Source organism: Thunnus thynnus, chromosome 2 (assembly GCF_963924715.1).
Source record: "Thunnus thynnus chromosome 2, fThuThy2.1, whole genome shotgun sequence".
Classification (NCBI taxonomy): Eukaryota; Metazoa; Chordata; class Actinopteri; order Scombriformes; family Scombridae; genus Thunnus; species Thunnus thynnus.
Window position 1 is genome coordinate 12,898,268 of NC_089518.1, and position 18,376 is coordinate 12,916,643.

Consider the following 18,376-nt stretch of genomic DNA (forward strand, 5'->3'; position numbering starts at 1 on the left):
GAGACAGCAGCGGGGACTGAGTGGAGGAGGAGGAGGTGGAGTCTGTCCCAGCCTGCATCTGGCCCGCTCCCCTCTCTCTGTCACCCCGGGCCAAACCCGCCCAGCTTCTCTCACTCACTCTCCGCCTGTTCTCCCGCACGGCACGGCACGGCTCGGCCCGGACGCACACAGCACTCACACACTCACACACACACATATACATACACACACGCACACACAGCGAGGACACGGAATGGAGACGGAAGGGAGCCAGAGCAGCCTGTCCACCACGGACTCCCCTCACGACCCCTGGTAAGGAAAAAAACTTTTCCCCCCTGTTTCGTAGCTCTGCTCGTACACCCCAGAAACAAACCTGCTATTCTGCGAGGGGACTCTGGTGTGCAGCCAGACTCGCACACCTCCACACTGAGAGCCTTCATGTAAAATCAGAGGTGATACACTCTGAAATGCTGCTTTTCCCTCCAGGATTAGACTTTAAAAACCTCAATAACAAGTTTGTCTTTATTAAGTAAGCCCATAAATAATAAACCCACTAAATCCACCTTTAAAAATATGCAAATATAAATATTTTCTCTTTTTCTTTCCACAGCAAAATGTTCATAGGTGGACTCAGCTGGCAAACAACACAAGGTAAATCTTTTTTTTTTTCCCCCTCCACTAGCTCTCTCTATAAATTGACACTATGTCTTTAAAATCCTGGCATGTATCAGATGGCACCAATAGAAACTTTAGTTGAAAAGCTGTATTTCTTAATATTTCTCTTTGCTTACATTGAGTTTGTTTATTTGTTCTCTCCTTTGAGTTTTAAATATGAAGCTTGCTCCACAATGAATGCACCCCATTCACAACTGCCATAGAATAAATTAGCAATTCTTTAAAGCTCATTTAAAAAGGATGGTAATTGAATTATTCAGGCTATAATATGGTGAATTTTTTTGGCTGGAATTACTGTGTGATTTTAAGTTTTCTGTGTTGTAATAAGTGGTTATTTCATGTTTTACACACTGAATTAAAAACTGTGATGAACAAAATCACTGTTGGCTCTCTGCAGCCAAACTCCTTTGCCAACTTTTGAATAAAAAAGTTGTCAGACGTTGCTTACTTCTTAATTCACCTCTGTAGAACTTCTAATAGCTAAACGTGTCCCCTTCTCCTCTTTTTGTTTTGTGTCTCAGAGGGTCTGAAGGAGTACTTCTGCAAGTACGGCGAGGTGAAGGAGTGTATGGTGATGCGAGATCCGGTTACTAAGCGCTCGAGGTGAGGGAGCTGTGAGCCCGGCTTCTTTGCCTGAGCTGAAAGTTTATCTGTCCTCTGTGATTCCTCACTGCTCATAACTTATTATTACATGTCAACATCGGTTTCTCTGTCACTAATACCTTCCCTCCTCCTGATATCTGCAGGGGGTTCGGATTCGTCACCTTTGTTGATCAGGCCGGTGTGGATAAAGTTTTGGCCCAAACCAGACATGAGCTGGACTCAAAAACAGTGAGTTCTCTGTATTTACTTCCCACCACCGGCTAATCCCATTGCTTAGTATTTGATTAGTGGATTTTCCAATAATCCGCTGAAGAGGTGTAACATTGCTACATTTTATTATGTTTACTAAGGTTGCGCAATGCTGATGTTTTTCTCAATCTATGTTTGTGTTTTTTGCCGGCGTTTTCCATTTTGGTCCTCCACCACACCACAGATTTGACTTGCTTGACATGATAGAGTCAATATCTGTGCATGATACACCAGTAGAGACACATGGGAGAATGTGCTCCCTCTTTGCTTCAGCCAAACAGGCAAGAAAATGTAACCCAGTGTCAATTTCCATAGAAACAGGGGGAACCGGACAGGGTTGCTTCCACTGCCGATCTTTGATTTTGGTTTTGTGGGAAGAGTGAACCAAAACTTTTCTCTCTGCCTTTCTTTCTTTTCTGTCCCAAGGGGTAGAAATGACCTACCGAAAAAAAAAAGTTTCTCTGAATGCAACCTGAAACCATCAAGGTGTGAAAGCAGCAACAAACAAACGGCTGTCAGCTTCCTGTTGATCTCAGGAAGAATAAAACTGTGAATGTGGCGATGATAGAATCAGACTGCTGCACTTCCACCTGTGTGAATTGTAACTTCAAATGTTTTAATCGTCTGTGTTGCAGAGTGTGTGTGTGTGTGTGTGTGTGTGTGTATGTGTGTGTGTGTGTGTGTCAGTAATGAATGTGGGCCGGTCTGGGAACAATGTGGCCCGTTGGTCGCCATAGGGACCACTGCCCCCGCCTCTCTCCTCAGTGGGAGTGGTGATGGCTGCGGGTTAGTCACTGTATTGAAATGAGGGGAAGGCTATTTCTTTTTCTCCCCTTTTGTGCTCTGAGCGATGCACCTTCTCCAATCTTTGGAAGATAAGTGGAGGTGGTGAAGAAGGAAATGTCGAAGAAAAACATGTTATTTTGCTGCGGAAAGTTAAAGAGATCAGGAAATGAGAAATTCCAGTTATTATCAATCCAAAATTAGTAACAGTGGAAGTTGTTTGATAGAGGAGTCAAACTGAATTGAGCTTTTTGTATTTTCTGGTTTCCCCAGTGCCCCAGTGCTATAGTGTCACTTGCAGGCATGACAGCTATGACAAGTAGCGCCATCATGGTTGGACGCCACTAACTCGCCATGGGGTTTGTTTCCATAGTGACTCCCCCCCTCCACAGTTGAAGAATGGCTCTGTCACAAAAGAAAAAAAGGAAGATAACAATGCACATCATTTACAATCATTTCTTGGATACCAGAAATCAAGACGGCATAAACTGTCACAGTCACAGAGAGCGGGGGGTCATGATACCGACACTTTATCCTCACGTCGCCTCTCCCGATAAGCAACTTATTAAGTTTATTCATGACGCACTCCAGAGATGACGATTCCTTTCTTTTTTTTTTTAATTTGAGTTTTCCTTCTCAACTTGTGCATGTGTGAACTCTACGGAGCCGCGCAGCCTCGTGGGCCGTGGCAGGGCCCCTTGTGGCTGGCAGTTGGGTGTGTCAGTGGCGTTGGTGGGGGCTGTGGCAGCCTCAGAGGGTGTATGCTCGGTGTGGAGTGGGCTCACTGATCATCCACAGGGGTTGGATGGTGAGTAGAGTAGGCCTTTTTAGACTGCTCACCCTGCCCCCCTCTCCCTCGCTCCCTCTCATGCAGACAGGTTATCCTGTTAGAGAGGGGAGAGAAAAGTTCTCCAGTGGCAACAGAAAGAATGTGCCATGCTGTGACCGACTGAACCGCTCCGGCACTGGAAATAACAGAGCTTTGCACAGCGGAGAGGCTAAAGAGCAAATACAGTGCTGCGGTGGAATTTATTGGTACTTATTGTGTTGAAGGACAGATGCGGCCTGGTTTTCACCGCTATAAGAAGGCAGGTTTTACTGTGATTTATGTAACTGCTGCTCTGTTAGTTGCCCCTCTGGGTGCCCTCCCGGCTTCCTGCTATCTGTAAAAGCGAGTGACGGCCAATGCAAACTGCACGTTTGTGGAACAAAGTTTCCATTCAATTGCAGCTCCAAGGTGCACAGCTCCAAGGAGTTTTACAACAAAGTCACACAGCTCTGTGCAGAGTTGCATCAGGGATGTTTGTGGTCCCGTTAACCATTTCAGTGCTGACCGGAGTGGAAAGAAGTGATTAGTGTGGCTCTCCTAACTAATAGGATTGGTAGGATTGGAGTCAACAAGCTTGGGTTGTTCCTCCTGAGACGTCGAAAGCTGCCCAATCGGCATGTTGCATTAAGTGTGTTCCTAGCTCAGGCTGTGACAGGCAGTGTGCTCGGCCAACTGTTGCATAGCTGGGATGTAGATGGTCAAAGGGGATTGCCCTGATTTCATAAACCTCTCTCGGAATTAGCTTCTTCTCCGTTACCTTGCTCTGAGTGCAAAGAGGTTAGGCCTCTGCCTGAGCAACGCTTCCGGCACGTCTTTACATAGGAGAAAGTGTGCAAATTTCCACTCTTTTTATGTTAAACACACCTCTCAGTTTTGCTCTGACCAACATTTTGTTCCACAACACAATTCACTTTCATCACTACAGCCACTTTATCTGTTTAACGTCCACAGTTTCCTCCCTACGGATGTGCTGTGTGCTGCTCTGTGTTTGATTTTGTTTGTTTGTGTGTGTGTGTCTGTTTGTTTTTGAATGTGCACAGGAGTGTTGGACATCAGGAGGGTTGGTGACCGGAGGTGACTATCAGAGTAGTCTAGCCACCATAGAAACTAAACAGTAGACTCTGCATCTGATCCTCCAGTCTTAGCCTAGTCTTCTCACTCTGCTCTTTAGAACAGACAACAAAAAACTTGCGTTGATGTTGACTCTCATTCAAGTAGAAGCAACACTGTTGCCCTTACTCTGGTAAACGCATGCGGTTTACCATAGAGGCTCTAGCTCTCTACTGTAGTTCAACTCTACCCTCTCATGGTTACGGACTAATCTTAGCGCTGTACTGTCTCACCATCTGTTAGTGTAACAGCAGTACAGTGTGGAGTAGTCTAGTTGTTCTCTAGCTCTCTTAGACCAGTATAGACTAATATAGAGGTCTCAAATTCCAATTACAGCCTGTCTATGATTGCATCCTTCATGGCATGGTGTGGTTTTCTCTCTAACCTTGGTAAAATTCAGTGGGCTCAGCCACATTATGTATCAGTTAGCATTGTTTTTTGTAGCTGTAGTTTTAGGATCATTAAAAGAGTTATTCCGCTTAAAAAAAAAAGTCAATCTGGTCCTTCTTCCTGGGTGTAAACGTAAGGAACTGCAGAGCAGAGGACGATCCGGATCACAGGTTATGGCTCTCACATAAAAGGATGACGGATGGTTCCTATGATACATGTTGTTCTGTCAAAAGCTGAGGGAGGCAAAAACAAACAAACACAAACAAACAAAATGCGTTGGATCTGCTGTCAGTGTGGTGTGATTGACAGCTCCCTCCCCTCTGTCCTGTCTTCCTCTGTCCCTCCTCGTCCCTCACTCTCTCTCCGACACACTTGTCCTCCCTCTCCGGCTCTCCTCACGGTGAGGTGAGGTGTGTTTGTGATTGTGGTGCCTGTGTGAGATTCCAGGAGATCACATGTCACATGGTAGTGACGAGAGAGGCAGGGGTTCACTGGACATTCCCAGGCATTCCACCTGAGCACGGCTGCACTCACACACACCCTTACATGTACAAGTACGTCAAACGTGCGTGTGTGTACACCTTTCACATACTGGAGTATAAATACACATATAACCAAAAAGGAAAAAAAAACACACACACACACTCTTGTTGTTGTATAGATGCACAAAGACGCACATAATGAATCAAGAGGGTCATCTAAATTCAGTTTACATATCTTTTTTTTTTTTTTTTTAGAGATTTATCATTATTTTTACTCCAATATAAATCTTTGTAATTTAATTTCACAGTAAACAACACAAACTGATGTACAAAAAGTATGAAGATATGAGGATTTCAAGGGTTGTTTCAATTATTAAATATTCATTTTCTCACTTACCTTGACAAGCAGGCAGTTTTTGTTTTCCTTGCCCAGGTTTTGAGTATCTGTCTTTGAGATGTCTGCCTCCATATCAATACAATGGAAGTCAATGGAATTTAATTTGTGGTTCTCGCAACATTAAAGAAATTGTTTTGGAAAATATTCTTATTTGCTTTCTTGCCAAGAGTTAGATGAGAAGATCAATAGCACTCTCATTTCTGTCCGATTAATTTGAAGCTACAGCCGACACTGGTTAGCTTAGCATTAAGACTGGAAACAGGGGTAAACAGCTTGTATGACTTTGTCTGAAAGGAACAAAATCTGCCTACCAGCACATCTAAATCTCACTAATTAACACATTATATCTTGTTTGTTGAATCTGTACAAAAACCTTTGTGTAAAAACATGTTGTGGTTTTATGGGGTTATGTAGCAGAGTGTCTTTTTTTGCCAGGCAACCAGTGCCTGGCCAAGAAATAGTCCAACACATGACAACACTGACAAAAATGACAAAGAAAAACCACAAACAATTAAAAAATTCAATAACAACTTGTCTTTCCAGATCCAATTTAGCAGTTACTTACGATAAATCACAGACTACTCTCTACCCAAAGAAAATAGTCCCTATGAAAACTGGTTTATCCAGAGTCATGGCGACATTGTTTCTGGAAACAGTTGTTGCTGCTGAATTTTTTGATCATACCTTTTTATTGCTGATCTCTCAAAACCTGGGTGAATAAATATATAAATATCTGCTAGAGGAAAGTGTTGTTGTTTTTTTATTTGATGAACTGACCCTTTAAATAGAAAAATCAATTTATTGATCACCAAATGGAGGTCGTATTATTCTCCTTTATATCACCTTCTTCTACATTACTGGCAGCAGTTGACACACACTAACGAACTAACATTAAGACACATGTACACACACACACACACGCGCATCAATGAACGGCAGCAGTGCATTCAGACCGGGACGTAGTCAGACCCTGGTCTGCTGTCTGAAGCAGGTTATAATGAGAACTTTAATATTAGTGTGTGTTTATGTGAGAACACGCTGTACATTTGATGCCAGCTTCATTCAATAGATTTTCCTTCACTATTATAAATGGAGTCATTCTGTTTTCCAGCACACTGAGGCCCGAGTATGATAGGCCTTAAAAAATGGACATCTTTGACATCAGTGCTTTGATTTCGGGCTGGTGAATACATTGTGCAAAGCTAAGAGGAAGATTACAGGATATATTACACCATGGAAAGGCGACAGGTTGCTGGTGCATCTGTATCACGGCACATCACTAACCAGTCTTCTCTGTCTGTCTGTATTCTCTCCTGTAGATCGATCCAAAGGTTGCATTCCCTCGCAGGGCTCAACCCAAGGTGAGTCGAACCGTCTCCTCGCGTTAGCTGTGTGCGCTTTGTTTGCAGCGGGTTAGTGTGTGTTGAGTGTTTCAGTCTCTTTATCTGGGCTAATGCCTCGTAATCTGATGAACATGAGCACCGCTGACATCACTGAACTGTTATGTGATCGTGTGTTAACAAAAACTTTCACAACTTTAGAGACATGCGTTATTGTTAACCCACCAAAAAGTGTGTATTGTATTTCGAGTACGCTCTGTCCTGATCTTAGTTGTTTTTTCTCTCTGGTTGACTACATTACTCTGGGAAACAGAGAGAATAGCTTGATGAGGCAAACAGCATGAAGAAAAACATTGGTACCAGTGAGCACAGGGAGATTGTTATAACTTTCACTGTAAAACTTACCACAATTAACTATACACTAATATGGAAAAATGCATCACTGAAATGGCTTGATTTTGGAATGTGATGTCCATTTACACCATCATCCCTTAATGCAATGAACCACAGAAATGGAAAGAGGAACTGTTGCACTTGCAACAGCACAAAAAGCCTTGGGGAAATAGTTATTTTTATTTTTAAAATTTGAAAAATTCATAGTGTTGCACTTTCTACCTCTGTAAATCATGCATATATTTGTTTGTTTAAATCTGGCTGACCTAATACTGAATGCTAACATGAATGTATCCATTAACAGACAAAGTAAAAAGTATAACATCAATTTCTTGCACACTAAAATCAGACTGCTGATGAAAACTATGCTCTTACGTGCTGCTTGTCTTACCTTTTTATGTGACTGAGCAAATCTCATCACAAAGAGCTAAAAGTAAGAAATAAGAAAGTTGAAGTGATGCACGAGACCAAAATAATTACAGGTTTCAAGTGTAGGCTGCACCCATGATTGGCTTTGTGTCCAACACAGGAAGTATTGCATTTTATTCAAAGAATAAAGAGCGTGCTGTGAATTAAACAGATGTAGTAAACATTAAAGAATGAGAGGAAACATGTTTTGGTGCTGTTAGTGGCTTCATAGGTGTGAAAGTGCTGAAACCTCACCAGAGTAAAACAATGTCTAATAATGAAGCCAACTACCTATATTAAAGCAAAATCATATAAGGAAATATAATCTTGAACATGCGAATCTTTATTTAATATACAGATGGGTGACAAATTAAATAAATGAGAAACATAACAAATGCAGATGCTTCCACACAGGTGCACTACATGGTACAATTGAGTAGTTAATATCTGATCATGTTCTGTGGCCTGTATAAAAATGCTGAACAGGCCCAGTTGATTCTGATTTTGAATCCAGATAGCAGGAGGAAAAGATCTAAGTGACTTTGAAAGAGGGTTCATTGTTGGGGCAGGAGCTTCAGTCACAAAGACTGCTCAACTGACTGTTGTGTTCCAGTAGGAACTAAAGACATCTGCAATTAGATCTATGGGAAAGACGTCAGTAAATAGGGTTTAAATTGTGGTCGACAGCACACATTTGATGACAGAGATGCTTGTGCATTAGTGCGATATGTAAGGACAAACAGAAGAGCAACTCTTCCTCAGGTGACTGAGAATGTCAATGCAGGACGTGATCAGACTGCGTCAGCAAGAACAGTCTGTCGACAATTACATAGAGAGGGATGTTATAGTAGGGTTGCAGTGCATAAACCCCTCATTACAAAGATGAATGCACATTTGAGAGTTCAGTGGTGCAAAAACCATAGGCACTGGTCTACAGGGATGTGGAAAAAAGTGATATGGTCAGATGAGTCATCCTTCACCATATTCTTGACAAGTGGGCGAGTACATGCGCGGTATACAGGCCTGAATGCTTGACCCCTACAGTGAGGGGATCCAGTGGCTCTGTTATGCTATCCGGGGCATTTTGCTGGCATGGTTTGGGTCCACTTGTCCCCTTAGAGGGAAGGGTCACTGCAAATCAATACAAATTTGTTCTGAGCGATCATCTTTATCCTATGATGAAACATTTCTATCCTGATGGGAGTGGTCTCTTCCAGGTTGACACTGCCCCAATTCACAGGGCATGAGGGGTCACTGAATGGTTTGATGAGTATGAAAATGATGTGAATCATATGCTATGGCCTTCACAGTCACCAGATCTCGACCCAATTTAACACCTATTGGAGATTTGGACTGACGTGTTAGACAGCGCTCTCCACCACCATCATCAAAACACCAAATGAGGGAATATCTTTTAGAAGAATAGTGTTCATCCCTCCAGAAGAGTCCAGAGATCTGTAGAATCAATGCCAAGGCACATTGAAGTTGTTCTGGTGGCACGTAGTGACCCAAAACCTTATTAAGACACTTTATGTTGGTTTTTCCTTTAATTTGTCACCTGTCTGTATATACTTACACTTTACAGATGCATCAATAGTAGATGTGCTGTTAAAAATATTGAAACACTTAATTACTCTGTTATTAACTTTTTAGAAAACTCTTATTTTATTGATCGCAGTAATTCTTTCAAATATTTTTATAATTCAGTTTTCTCTCCTGTAAATAATCAGAAAATTGACTTAAATACAACACTTATAATAGAATTGTTGTATTTATAAGCAATAAAGTAGAAGAATGAGCTAAAATATATGTAATTAAATTAAAGTATAGAAACTAAAGGGATAGACTAGAAGGCCTGCCTAAAATCTGCTACCTAAATAAATATGTCATTTATGAAAATGTAAACTTACACATACAACAGTCAATGCAAAAGTTTGGTTCATTTTGTTTTTATTTCTTACAGTTAGTGACTCGAACCAAGAAGATCTTCGTGGGAGGCCTGTCAGTGAACACAACTATAGAGGACGTCAAGCAGTACTTTGACCAGTTTGGGAAGGTGAGTGTTGTTTAAGAGTGTTGAAACTGTTTCACAATGATTTCAGGCTGCGGCTGATTTGCTGAGGGAATATCTCATAGTCAAATAATCAAAATGAGGATCACTTTCTCAGTTTTAACTGATACGCACAAGTTTGACAAGGTGGCATCAGTGCTTAAACAAATTGACAGTTTAGAAACACGTTAGAAACACGTTCCACATCGCACAAACTCAGCCGAGTCTGATCTACCACAAATTCTCTGAGAAAAACTTCACTCGGAGTCGAGCAACCGCTTGGAAGTGAAGGAGTTACTAGGAGGAGAGGGAGGAGGGGGAAGGCGAGAAAGGAGGGAGAGAAAAGGCTTCGAGAGGGTAGGAAGAGAAAAATAACGAGGCTGAGAGGCTCCGGGAGGCGCAGAGCCGGAGCAGCAGGCGAAGTTAGGGGGGACTAGAAGAGGGAGCGGAGAAGGGGAGGAGGTGGGGGGAGAAAAGTTTTGTAGTGAGTGTGTGGTGATGGTGAGGAAGGAGGAGGGATTATCAGAATCTGAATTAATCTGATGTAACAGCTGCTCCTACCCACAACCCCCTCCTGGCCCGTTACCGTGGTGACCTGGCTTGCCCATTGTCCCCAAGTAATTCTGTGGGTAAGGGGGTTTTGTTCTGAAGGAGGAGGGATGAGGTGGTGTTCGGGGGTGTTAGCATGAGAGTGTGTGTGTGTTGGGTGGGGGTCAACTCTGGAGTTTAGTAACAATAAATATAAGTCAACCAATACGCAAAAATCTACAAACTTATCACTCAACTTTTTATATCAGAGGCCGTTTCCTTAATGTGTTTGTGTGTTTTAATATATTTCTACATAAACTTTGCTCAAGTTCTAATATTCTGGGGTTTTTTTGAAAGGCGTTGAGCAGAGAATAGATGATGGGTTGACAAAGGCACCGACAAGGGAGGGAGGGTCTGATTGAGAGAGGTTTGCGGAGGCGTAAGAGAGGGAACTGGGGCAAAGATGGGGTGTGGGGGAGATTTACGAGGGCCATTATGCCTCTGTACAAAGCTAGACAAATATTTTGTTAGTTTGTTCAGAACTTATCTGCATACTGGAAGTTTCTGGATCTCCTAAACGTGTCCCCTAATGTGAGCCTTTGAGAAACTGGTGATCAATAATACTTGTGAGTTACGAGCCATGTTACTTTCAGTTGAAGCAAAATAGACGAAAATAAATTAAAAAAAACGATTTAGACTTTTCAGCACATTTTGCGCTGAGAGCCCTTGAAACTTCTAAAAGTCAAAGACGTGAAGACTCTGTGTCATCCATTGCATTTCCAACTGCGTGGCACTTTATTGTCAGTTCCAGAGGTTTGGCCTCGAGTTTCTCTATGCTCCCTTCTCAATCATAACATCTAGATGAATTTTGCCGAGAGAGATATCGAGGGATGGACGGTGAAATGTAGGCTCCAGCCATCCATGGAAGTTCCTGATTAGACTGCCTCACTGGACCTTTTGTGTCCCGTCCTGGTGAGGACAAAGGAGTGCAGAGAGGGATGGGCAGGGGATAACAGGGAAGATGAGAGGTGGGAAAAAAAAGGATAAGAGGGAATATTGTCCAGTGGTACACCATTAAAATGCCCACTGTTTGAAATATCGAGCAATGATGTGCAATAACTCCGTTTTGCGGCGCTTTAACGGGAACTGCAGGTATTATTGTGATGTTTTGGTTGCATCCTCCGGGGCGACTGTGTGCAGTTTGAGCTCATGTTGTGATTGTGGAGGTTTCTGTGCGTTTTCATAGGTTTTTAGCATCAGTTCAAATTTAAAGCACACCTCTCTTTGATGTATCACGAGGTGTGCTCTGGGTGTTGCGTCTTGACCCTTGATTGTTCAGATTTTATTAACTTGAGGAGTTCCTGCTGGTAGGCCTCAACATAAGTGTCAACTAAATAACAAATCAAAAGTGTTTTTGGAGAGATACAGAGTTTAGCAATGTTGCATGTGATAGGAAAATGTCAGGGTGGAGGGAACCAGTGACTTCAGAGGAATCAGACTAACAGGTCCCCTTTCACACTGACACTCCTCACTCACCTTTGACCTTTCTGTAGGCACACTGCCCTTGGGGGTCCACACACACACACACATACACACCGAGCACAAGTATGTCTGAGTATGTGACTATGACAAATTATTCAGTGGACCATGTCCACTACGGCTGCCAGTAAACTTATTATAGACGGAGAGCACAGATTAATTTACCGAATGTTTATTTGGACCTCTGTGTGCAGACTGGAGTATAAACATGTCTGCTTGTGACAAGAAAGAGAGGTGGAGGGGGGGGGAGCAAAGAGGGAGAGCAGGTCAACTTTGACATAAGAAACTCTGGGTGTGTGTGTGTATAGAATAGACACCTGTGTCTTTGCTCTATAAAGGGAGGCCGGGCCGGAGGGAGAGGTCAAAGGGAGAAGAGGAGAAGGAATTATGGCTGACTGTGCCAACAAACAAAGCCTCCAGGCCTCTTTGTTCTCCCTCTCCCTCTCCCTTTGTCTCTTCTTTCTCCTCCCTTTCCACTTTGACCCAATCTTTTTTTTTCTTTCCTCTTTCTCTCCCTCTCTTACTGGTCTCTCTGTGCTCTCTTTTACCATATCTCCACCTGTCGCTATTCCTCTCACTATCAGCTCTGCCCCTCTCATCGAGTCTCCACCTGCCCACAGGATTCACCTTTCTGCTCGTGACTGGCTACTTTTTTGTCGACTTTTTTCCTCTCTTTGCGGCCCTCTTTGTCTCACTGGCACTGTCCCACTATTCATAAACTATATTTGATGTTGGCTCGAGGTCTTTTATAAGGACTTTTTGTGTAGTTGCCATGGGAATGTCAAACTTTGGAGGGGAGAAAGGGGGGCGGATTATGGGCTCTCTGTGAGAAGGATTGTGACCCGGCAGTTTAGCAGCAAACACAACTTCCAACTTTTCATGCCACCCATCATGTGCATTTGCCGTATACAGCGCCAGGACTTGTTCTACAGTATTTCTTCATATTTTCCTGTCTTTGCCCCCTCGGCCTCCTCTTTTGTAACCTGTCGCTCGTCTCCAGTCCCTTCCCTCCCTCCCTCCCCACCCCCCTCTTCTGTCCATCTGTTGCTGAGCCTCCCTGCAGAACTTGAGAAGGGCTGAGGTCAGGCAATATGCCGCGTGGCAAGAGAAAGAGCGTTGCATAAAAAACTGTGTTGTTTGTCTCCCCCAGGTCGACGATGCCATGCTCATGTTCGACAAGACCACCAACAGACACAGAGGTGAGACAGACTGACCTCAACTCTCGCTGTCCCCACATCTTTCTTTACACTCAATCTCTTCCTCAGTTTACTACTCTTCCTGCAGTCCTTCCTGGGTATCTATTGATCGCCCTCTACCCCCCCTCCCCCCCTACGGGCCTCCTTCCTGTGGGCTGAGCTGGAGGAGACGAACAGGGCTAGTCTAATTAGCCAGTCCGTTAATCGGGATCAGGATAAAGCCTCCTTAAGCACCTCCTCCCCACCCTGGGACTGATCGATTATGACAGCCTACCAGCTTTGCCCGGGCCTTCTGGCCAGGAAGGGGGGGAAGAAAGGATGAGTGCAGAATAGCAGCATAGAAGAGGGGGGGAGGGGGCAAATGTGTTAAGCGGCTATTACAGCACTGATTACTGGAGACTATTAGCTGTACTGCTGCACATAAAGGCCTACTGTCTAAACCCAACATACTGTGTGAAATTTTCTCCTCATGCACTTGCCTCGTCCTCACCAGGGTTTGGCTTTGTGACGTTTGAGAACGAGGATGTGGTGGAGAAAGTGTGCGAGATCCACTTCCATGAGATCAACAACAAAATGGTGAGCGCCTCAATTTGTGTAAAAACACTCAAATAAATGCCCCGCAGTCATTTAGACACTGCAAGTTGTTCATTTGTTTTTTGTCTGGAAACAGGTGGAGTGTAAGAAAGCTCAGCCCAAGGAAGTGATGTCCCCCACGGGCTCAGCCAGGGGGCGCTCTCGGGTGATGCCCTATGGAATGGACGCCTTCATGCTGGGTATTGGTATGCTGGGTAAGTTGGTATTGATCTGGACAGGAAGGATGTGGCCACACGCCAGCTGTTTCTCTCACCTGAGTGTGATAATAACTATTCCTGAAGGCCCAAGCTGCCTTAAAGGTCACACGGTGTCTCATGGGAAGAAAGTTGACCACTGAAGTGGGCTGTTCGACTCAGCTCGCCACTCGCCACCATGCAGCCTTGATGATCTAGATCTTACACTTCAGAAGTGACCGAGAGTAGCAATAATGAAAAAAAACACCTGCTTCGCTGAAATATTTTGTTATATGCAAGTAGTTTTACTTAAAATATCTGCAACTAAACATGTTCAGACTATTAATAAGGTGGATACATCCCAGTTATACATTATATTATAGCTGTGATAATGCTTGTTTCATAATGGTTTATATTTTAGATTTTACATTTAAAGGGGGAATCCAAAAATGTTGTTTTGCCCATGGCAGATTTAAAAAATGGTCAAAATAGAAGCAGGAGTGTAGTATGTATGGGTCAAACACTGAAAACACTGGGTCCTACATTTTCCATGATGCTCACTCAACTCAAAAGCACCTCTCATTAGACCACTCATGTACACAACACAGTCTCTGTTAAAGACTTGTTAGGCTGAAGGTAACCCTGATGACATCACTATGATCTCATCAGGGCTCTTATATTGTGATGGTCATATCATAGTGATGTCATCAGGGCTATTTTTTCAAACTTAGGAAAGCCCCCCCCCCCAGACCCACAGAAGACATTTTACATCTATTTTCACAAGCTGAGCTGTGCTCTTCATGACGAGTAAACTGAAGCTCATGTGTGAAATTAGTGGAAGGACGCTTTAACAATTCAGATTTCTCCTTGCCTTGACGGTTATACTCTACAGTAGGGTTAAGTCGTTTTCTAACAGTTTTTAAATTGTATTCACAGTAGGCAGGATCTGTTTGAGCATCTGAAGCTAAACTTGCCGCACCAATGCTTCCACCTACTGTTCAGTCTGAGAACTGCACCCTTTTCTTCAGTATGTCAGTGCTTTGATTAGACAGAGAGGATAAAGGGACACGCCACCACACTGGAACAAAACACAAACAAGAAAATAAATTACATGGTTATCTTATGGTGCTTATAATGGACAAGATTATTGTAATCCTACTGGATGTTGTCCTGAGGTTAGTTCTCCTGGTGTCAGGTTGTACACGGAGAAAACCTCGGTGTAATGAGCAGACAAAGACAGTAAGCAGTTCAGTCCTGAAGAAAACCAGATCACAGGTGTAGAGATATCACAGACTGTTCCGAGCTTCACAGTTATGGGGCAGCACAACAACACACACCTGTTACACTGACTATTTCTTTTTAATACCAATAACACATAACTGTTGCTAATAACTTCACTGCTGCTGTGACATTTTCCTGTCCATGTATCACACTCAGTGATCAAAATGATCCAGATGCTGACAGAAACTTTGTCTCCACAGGTTATCCAGGCTTCCAAACAGCCACCTACACCAGTCGGAGCTACGCTGGGATCACCCCTGGATATACCTACCAGTTCCCTGGTAATCACACCACACATTCTGCTTGTGATACACTCTTCTGAGTTGTTTTTGTTACATTTAGTCAGTAGGCACAAATGCTCACTTTCAGCACTGTTAGATAAGTGGTGATGGGTGAGACATTAAAGGAGATTTGTGATGAGTTTGGGGCATTGGTCACCTGTAGTGCAATGAAAGCATTAAAATCATCCTTGTGTCCCTTGCTGACTATATATGCATATATTACATTTTGTGATAAAGGTTATCCAAAGAAAGAAAAAGACAACTTGTGCCCCCACTAAAGTTAGATCATGATAAATGTCATGTAGTGAAGTCTTCCAGTTATATGCTGGAATTTATGCTGAATTTTACACAAATTATGATGTTGAAATAACATATTATTTTAAGCTACTTTGGGGTACTTTGTATGTTTTAATAGGTGGTTGTGTGGTGGATGACTATTCATCTAAAGATTGAATTATTTACTGAGCAGCATGCAAATATGTGGTTGAATGGAGTGGAGAGTTGAATGATTTACCAGGATAAAAGGGTGATTTTGGTGACAATGCTGTTATGAAAAGGTGTATTTGTATGAATACACATTCAATAGTAGTGTGTTGAACTGTAGTGGACAGTAGACACACTGTCACAAATACAAACATGTTTCCATAGAAACACGTGAAACACTGTGAGTGTAAATGGCTGCTTGTAAATATCAGGGAGTGGAATTGCATCTGCTTAGCTTGTGTACATCATGTGTGTACAAGCATGTGTGTGTGTGTGTGTGTGTGTGTGTGTGTGTGTGTGTGTGAATATGTATGTGTGTGTGTGTGTGTTAGCATGTAGTGTATGTGAAGATGATTTAGATATCCAGCAAAGAAAAGTATGCAACCTCCTTTATTTATTGATGCACCAGTTTGTATGATAAAAATTGTAACATTTGCTGTATTTTTGTATTATTTCACAATGAATACCAGGTTTCGTTTTTAACATCACTTTTGGACTATAAAACATTCTTCTGTCCTATAAGTTTTTTTCATTACAAGTTTTATTTGCATTCCTCAAACCCTGTGTCTCCCAATATGTGCTCTCCATATCCCTGCCCTCACCTCTGAGGTGTTTCCCTGCCCGTGTGTATGTGTGTGTGTTCTCCTTGCCGGCGGTGGTGGTGTGTGTCTCAACAGCACTCTGATGTTTCTGTTTTAGAGTTCCACTTAGAGAGGACTCCCCTTCTGACTTCACCCCACCCCCCTGAGCTCACAGGTCAGTCAGTCCCTCCTCTGGACTTTACAAGCAGCATGTTGTCAGTCTGCTACATACCACATTAGCACCAATACCTTATCAACAATCTTATGGTTTGCATGTTTGTGTTTGTCAGTCCTCCTCGGTTTTCTGGCTGGAGGCAGGATTGCTGACAGTAATGAGGAAGGTTTTATTGTTTGCTTTAAAGTCTTCCAGCAGTGACCTCATTAATCTCTCTGTTTCTGTATGATATTCATCTGTGCTCTCATTGGCCATTTTCAATCTTATTTCCTTGTACATCAGCGATTTACCCACAAGACTTCCGTGAAATTTTTATACATTTTCTGAGGTCACTGGAGTGAGACTTCATGTGATGTCTTTGTCATGGCCTTTACGTGCTTGCAGACTAAGATGTTTAACCTGGATCTTCTCTTTTCAATCTCTTCAGCCATTCCTCTCACAGCATACGGACCAATGGCAGCAGCAGCGGCAGCAGCAGCAGTAGTCAGAGGTATGAATATTTCTTATCATGTTCATGCTCAGCTCTAAATCAAAAATTTATTTCATTTTTTAATACATCTGAACATGTGAAATTAAAGGGACCCAATTCATACACAGATTCAAAGTGATTTTTGAAAATGATTAAACTTTTCACCCATTTACACCAATACTTGCTTACTAATCTTGCTTACCAATAATATTGTTACATATTGTTTCTGATTTAGTATGTACCAACTTGATACACATGTATTTAGTTAGTCCCCTGTAATACTGGACAGATGCTATGCTGCAAGTAACAAAATATCCCACTGTAACTGGCCTCTTTGGGGCAGAGCAAACAAGCTGTGAACACAACATTAACATATCATCACTTTTAAGTTGATATGGCAGACATCCAGCAGACATGTAGAAACCTTAGCATTCATTTGGAGTCATATTTCTGTCCATCCAAAGTATGTGCATCTAATGTTCCCTCTCTGTTTAGCTCTGCTTTGGTCTCCACAAACTCCTGAGGGAAAATATCTGGCTCGTCAGCGGTTAAATGCTTGACTATATTTGTTTTTAGAGCATTTTTGCTGAAAACAGCTGCCTGCTGTGGCCAAAAACAAGGATGATGAGAGTGAACCAACACAGTAAAGTTGCAAAATGAGCTGAAAGAAGCTATTTTCTCAGTAGAGCTAATGGTAACTGCAGGGACAGGTGATGATTCTCTGTGGGTTTGTCACTATAAGTGACCCATGTCACATGACACACAGTCAATTGATCCATTGTTGAAAGAAAATTTAGATTAGGGAAATTAAATATTAGAAAAAATACAACTGAATGTGCATTACATGGCATCCCTTTTGTCTTCAGTCAATTAAGTCGCTGTTCTCTTAACTGTCTAAACTCAATTTAAACAGTGAAACAATGATTTATTTGGATAACACTCACTGACTTTCCTCCATCTCTACCTTTCAGTGAAATGGAAATTATTGAGTACTCTGTTTCATGATTATAATGCAGCTGCCTGAAAGTGATTTTAAGACAACAACCCTTCAAACCTTGATTTTGATGATGTGGATATTAAAAACAGTAAAAAATCTGATGTTTTTGTTGTTGTCATTGTACTTTTAGGCTCCACCCCATCTCGTTCAGCTGGATTTTTAGGTACGAGCAGCCCGGGGCCGATGGCAGACCTTTATGGAACAGCCGGTCAGGAGTCGGCGGTCAGCAGTTACCTCAGTGCTGCTAGCCCTGCCCCGAGCACTGGATTCAGCCATAGTCTGGGGGTGAGTCCTCGCCTTTATTGATGTGATATTTTGGGAAATACACTTGCTGCTTTCTTGCCAAGAGTTAGATGAGAACACAGATACCATTTTGATATTTATCTGTTAA

General features: G+C 42.6%; 1 protein-coding gene and 1 long non-coding RNA gene across 3 annotated transcripts in view; one reads left to right on the forward strand and one right to left on the reverse strand.

Annotated features, from left to right (window-relative positions):
• Window positions 1-18,376, forward strand: part of msi1b (musashi RNA binding protein 1b) — a 20,786-nt gene continuing 2,410 nt past the window's right edge. The window contains exons 1-13 of one of the 2 annotated variants that reach the window (XM_067604052.1): window positions 1-291; window positions 590-630; window positions 1,176-1,257; window positions 1,401-1,485; window positions 6,817-6,858; window positions 9,602-9,694; window positions 12,906-12,954; window positions 13,445-13,527; window positions 13,622-13,739; window positions 15,200-15,280; window positions 16,463-16,519; window positions 16,947-17,009; window positions 18,116-18,270. In XM_067604052.1, coding sequence (XP_067460153.1) covers window positions 233-291; window positions 590-630; window positions 1,176-1,257; window positions 1,401-1,485; window positions 6,817-6,858; window positions 9,602-9,694; window positions 12,906-12,954; window positions 13,445-13,527; window positions 13,622-13,739; window positions 15,200-15,280; window positions 16,463-16,519; window positions 16,947-17,009; window positions 18,116-18,270 — 1,008 coding nt within the window. In that variant the 5' untranslated portion in view covers window positions 1-232. The remainder of the gene's footprint in view (window positions 292-589; window positions 631-1,175; window positions 1,258-1,400; window positions 1,486-6,816; window positions 6,859-9,601; window positions 9,695-12,905; window positions 12,955-13,444; window positions 13,528-13,621; window positions 13,740-15,199; window positions 15,281-16,462; window positions 16,520-16,946; window positions 17,010-18,115; window positions 18,271-18,376) is intronic. The other variant, XM_067604044.1, reaches the window with a different exon arrangement.
• LOC137193019 (uncharacterized) overlaps window positions 14,858-18,376 on the reverse strand; it is a 7,320-nt gene continuing 3,801 nt past the window's right edge. The window contains exon 3 of the long non-coding RNA XR_010930664.1: window positions 14,858-14,972. This is a non-coding gene — a long non-coding RNA (uncharacterized lncRNA). The remainder of the gene's footprint in view (window positions 14,973-18,376) is intronic.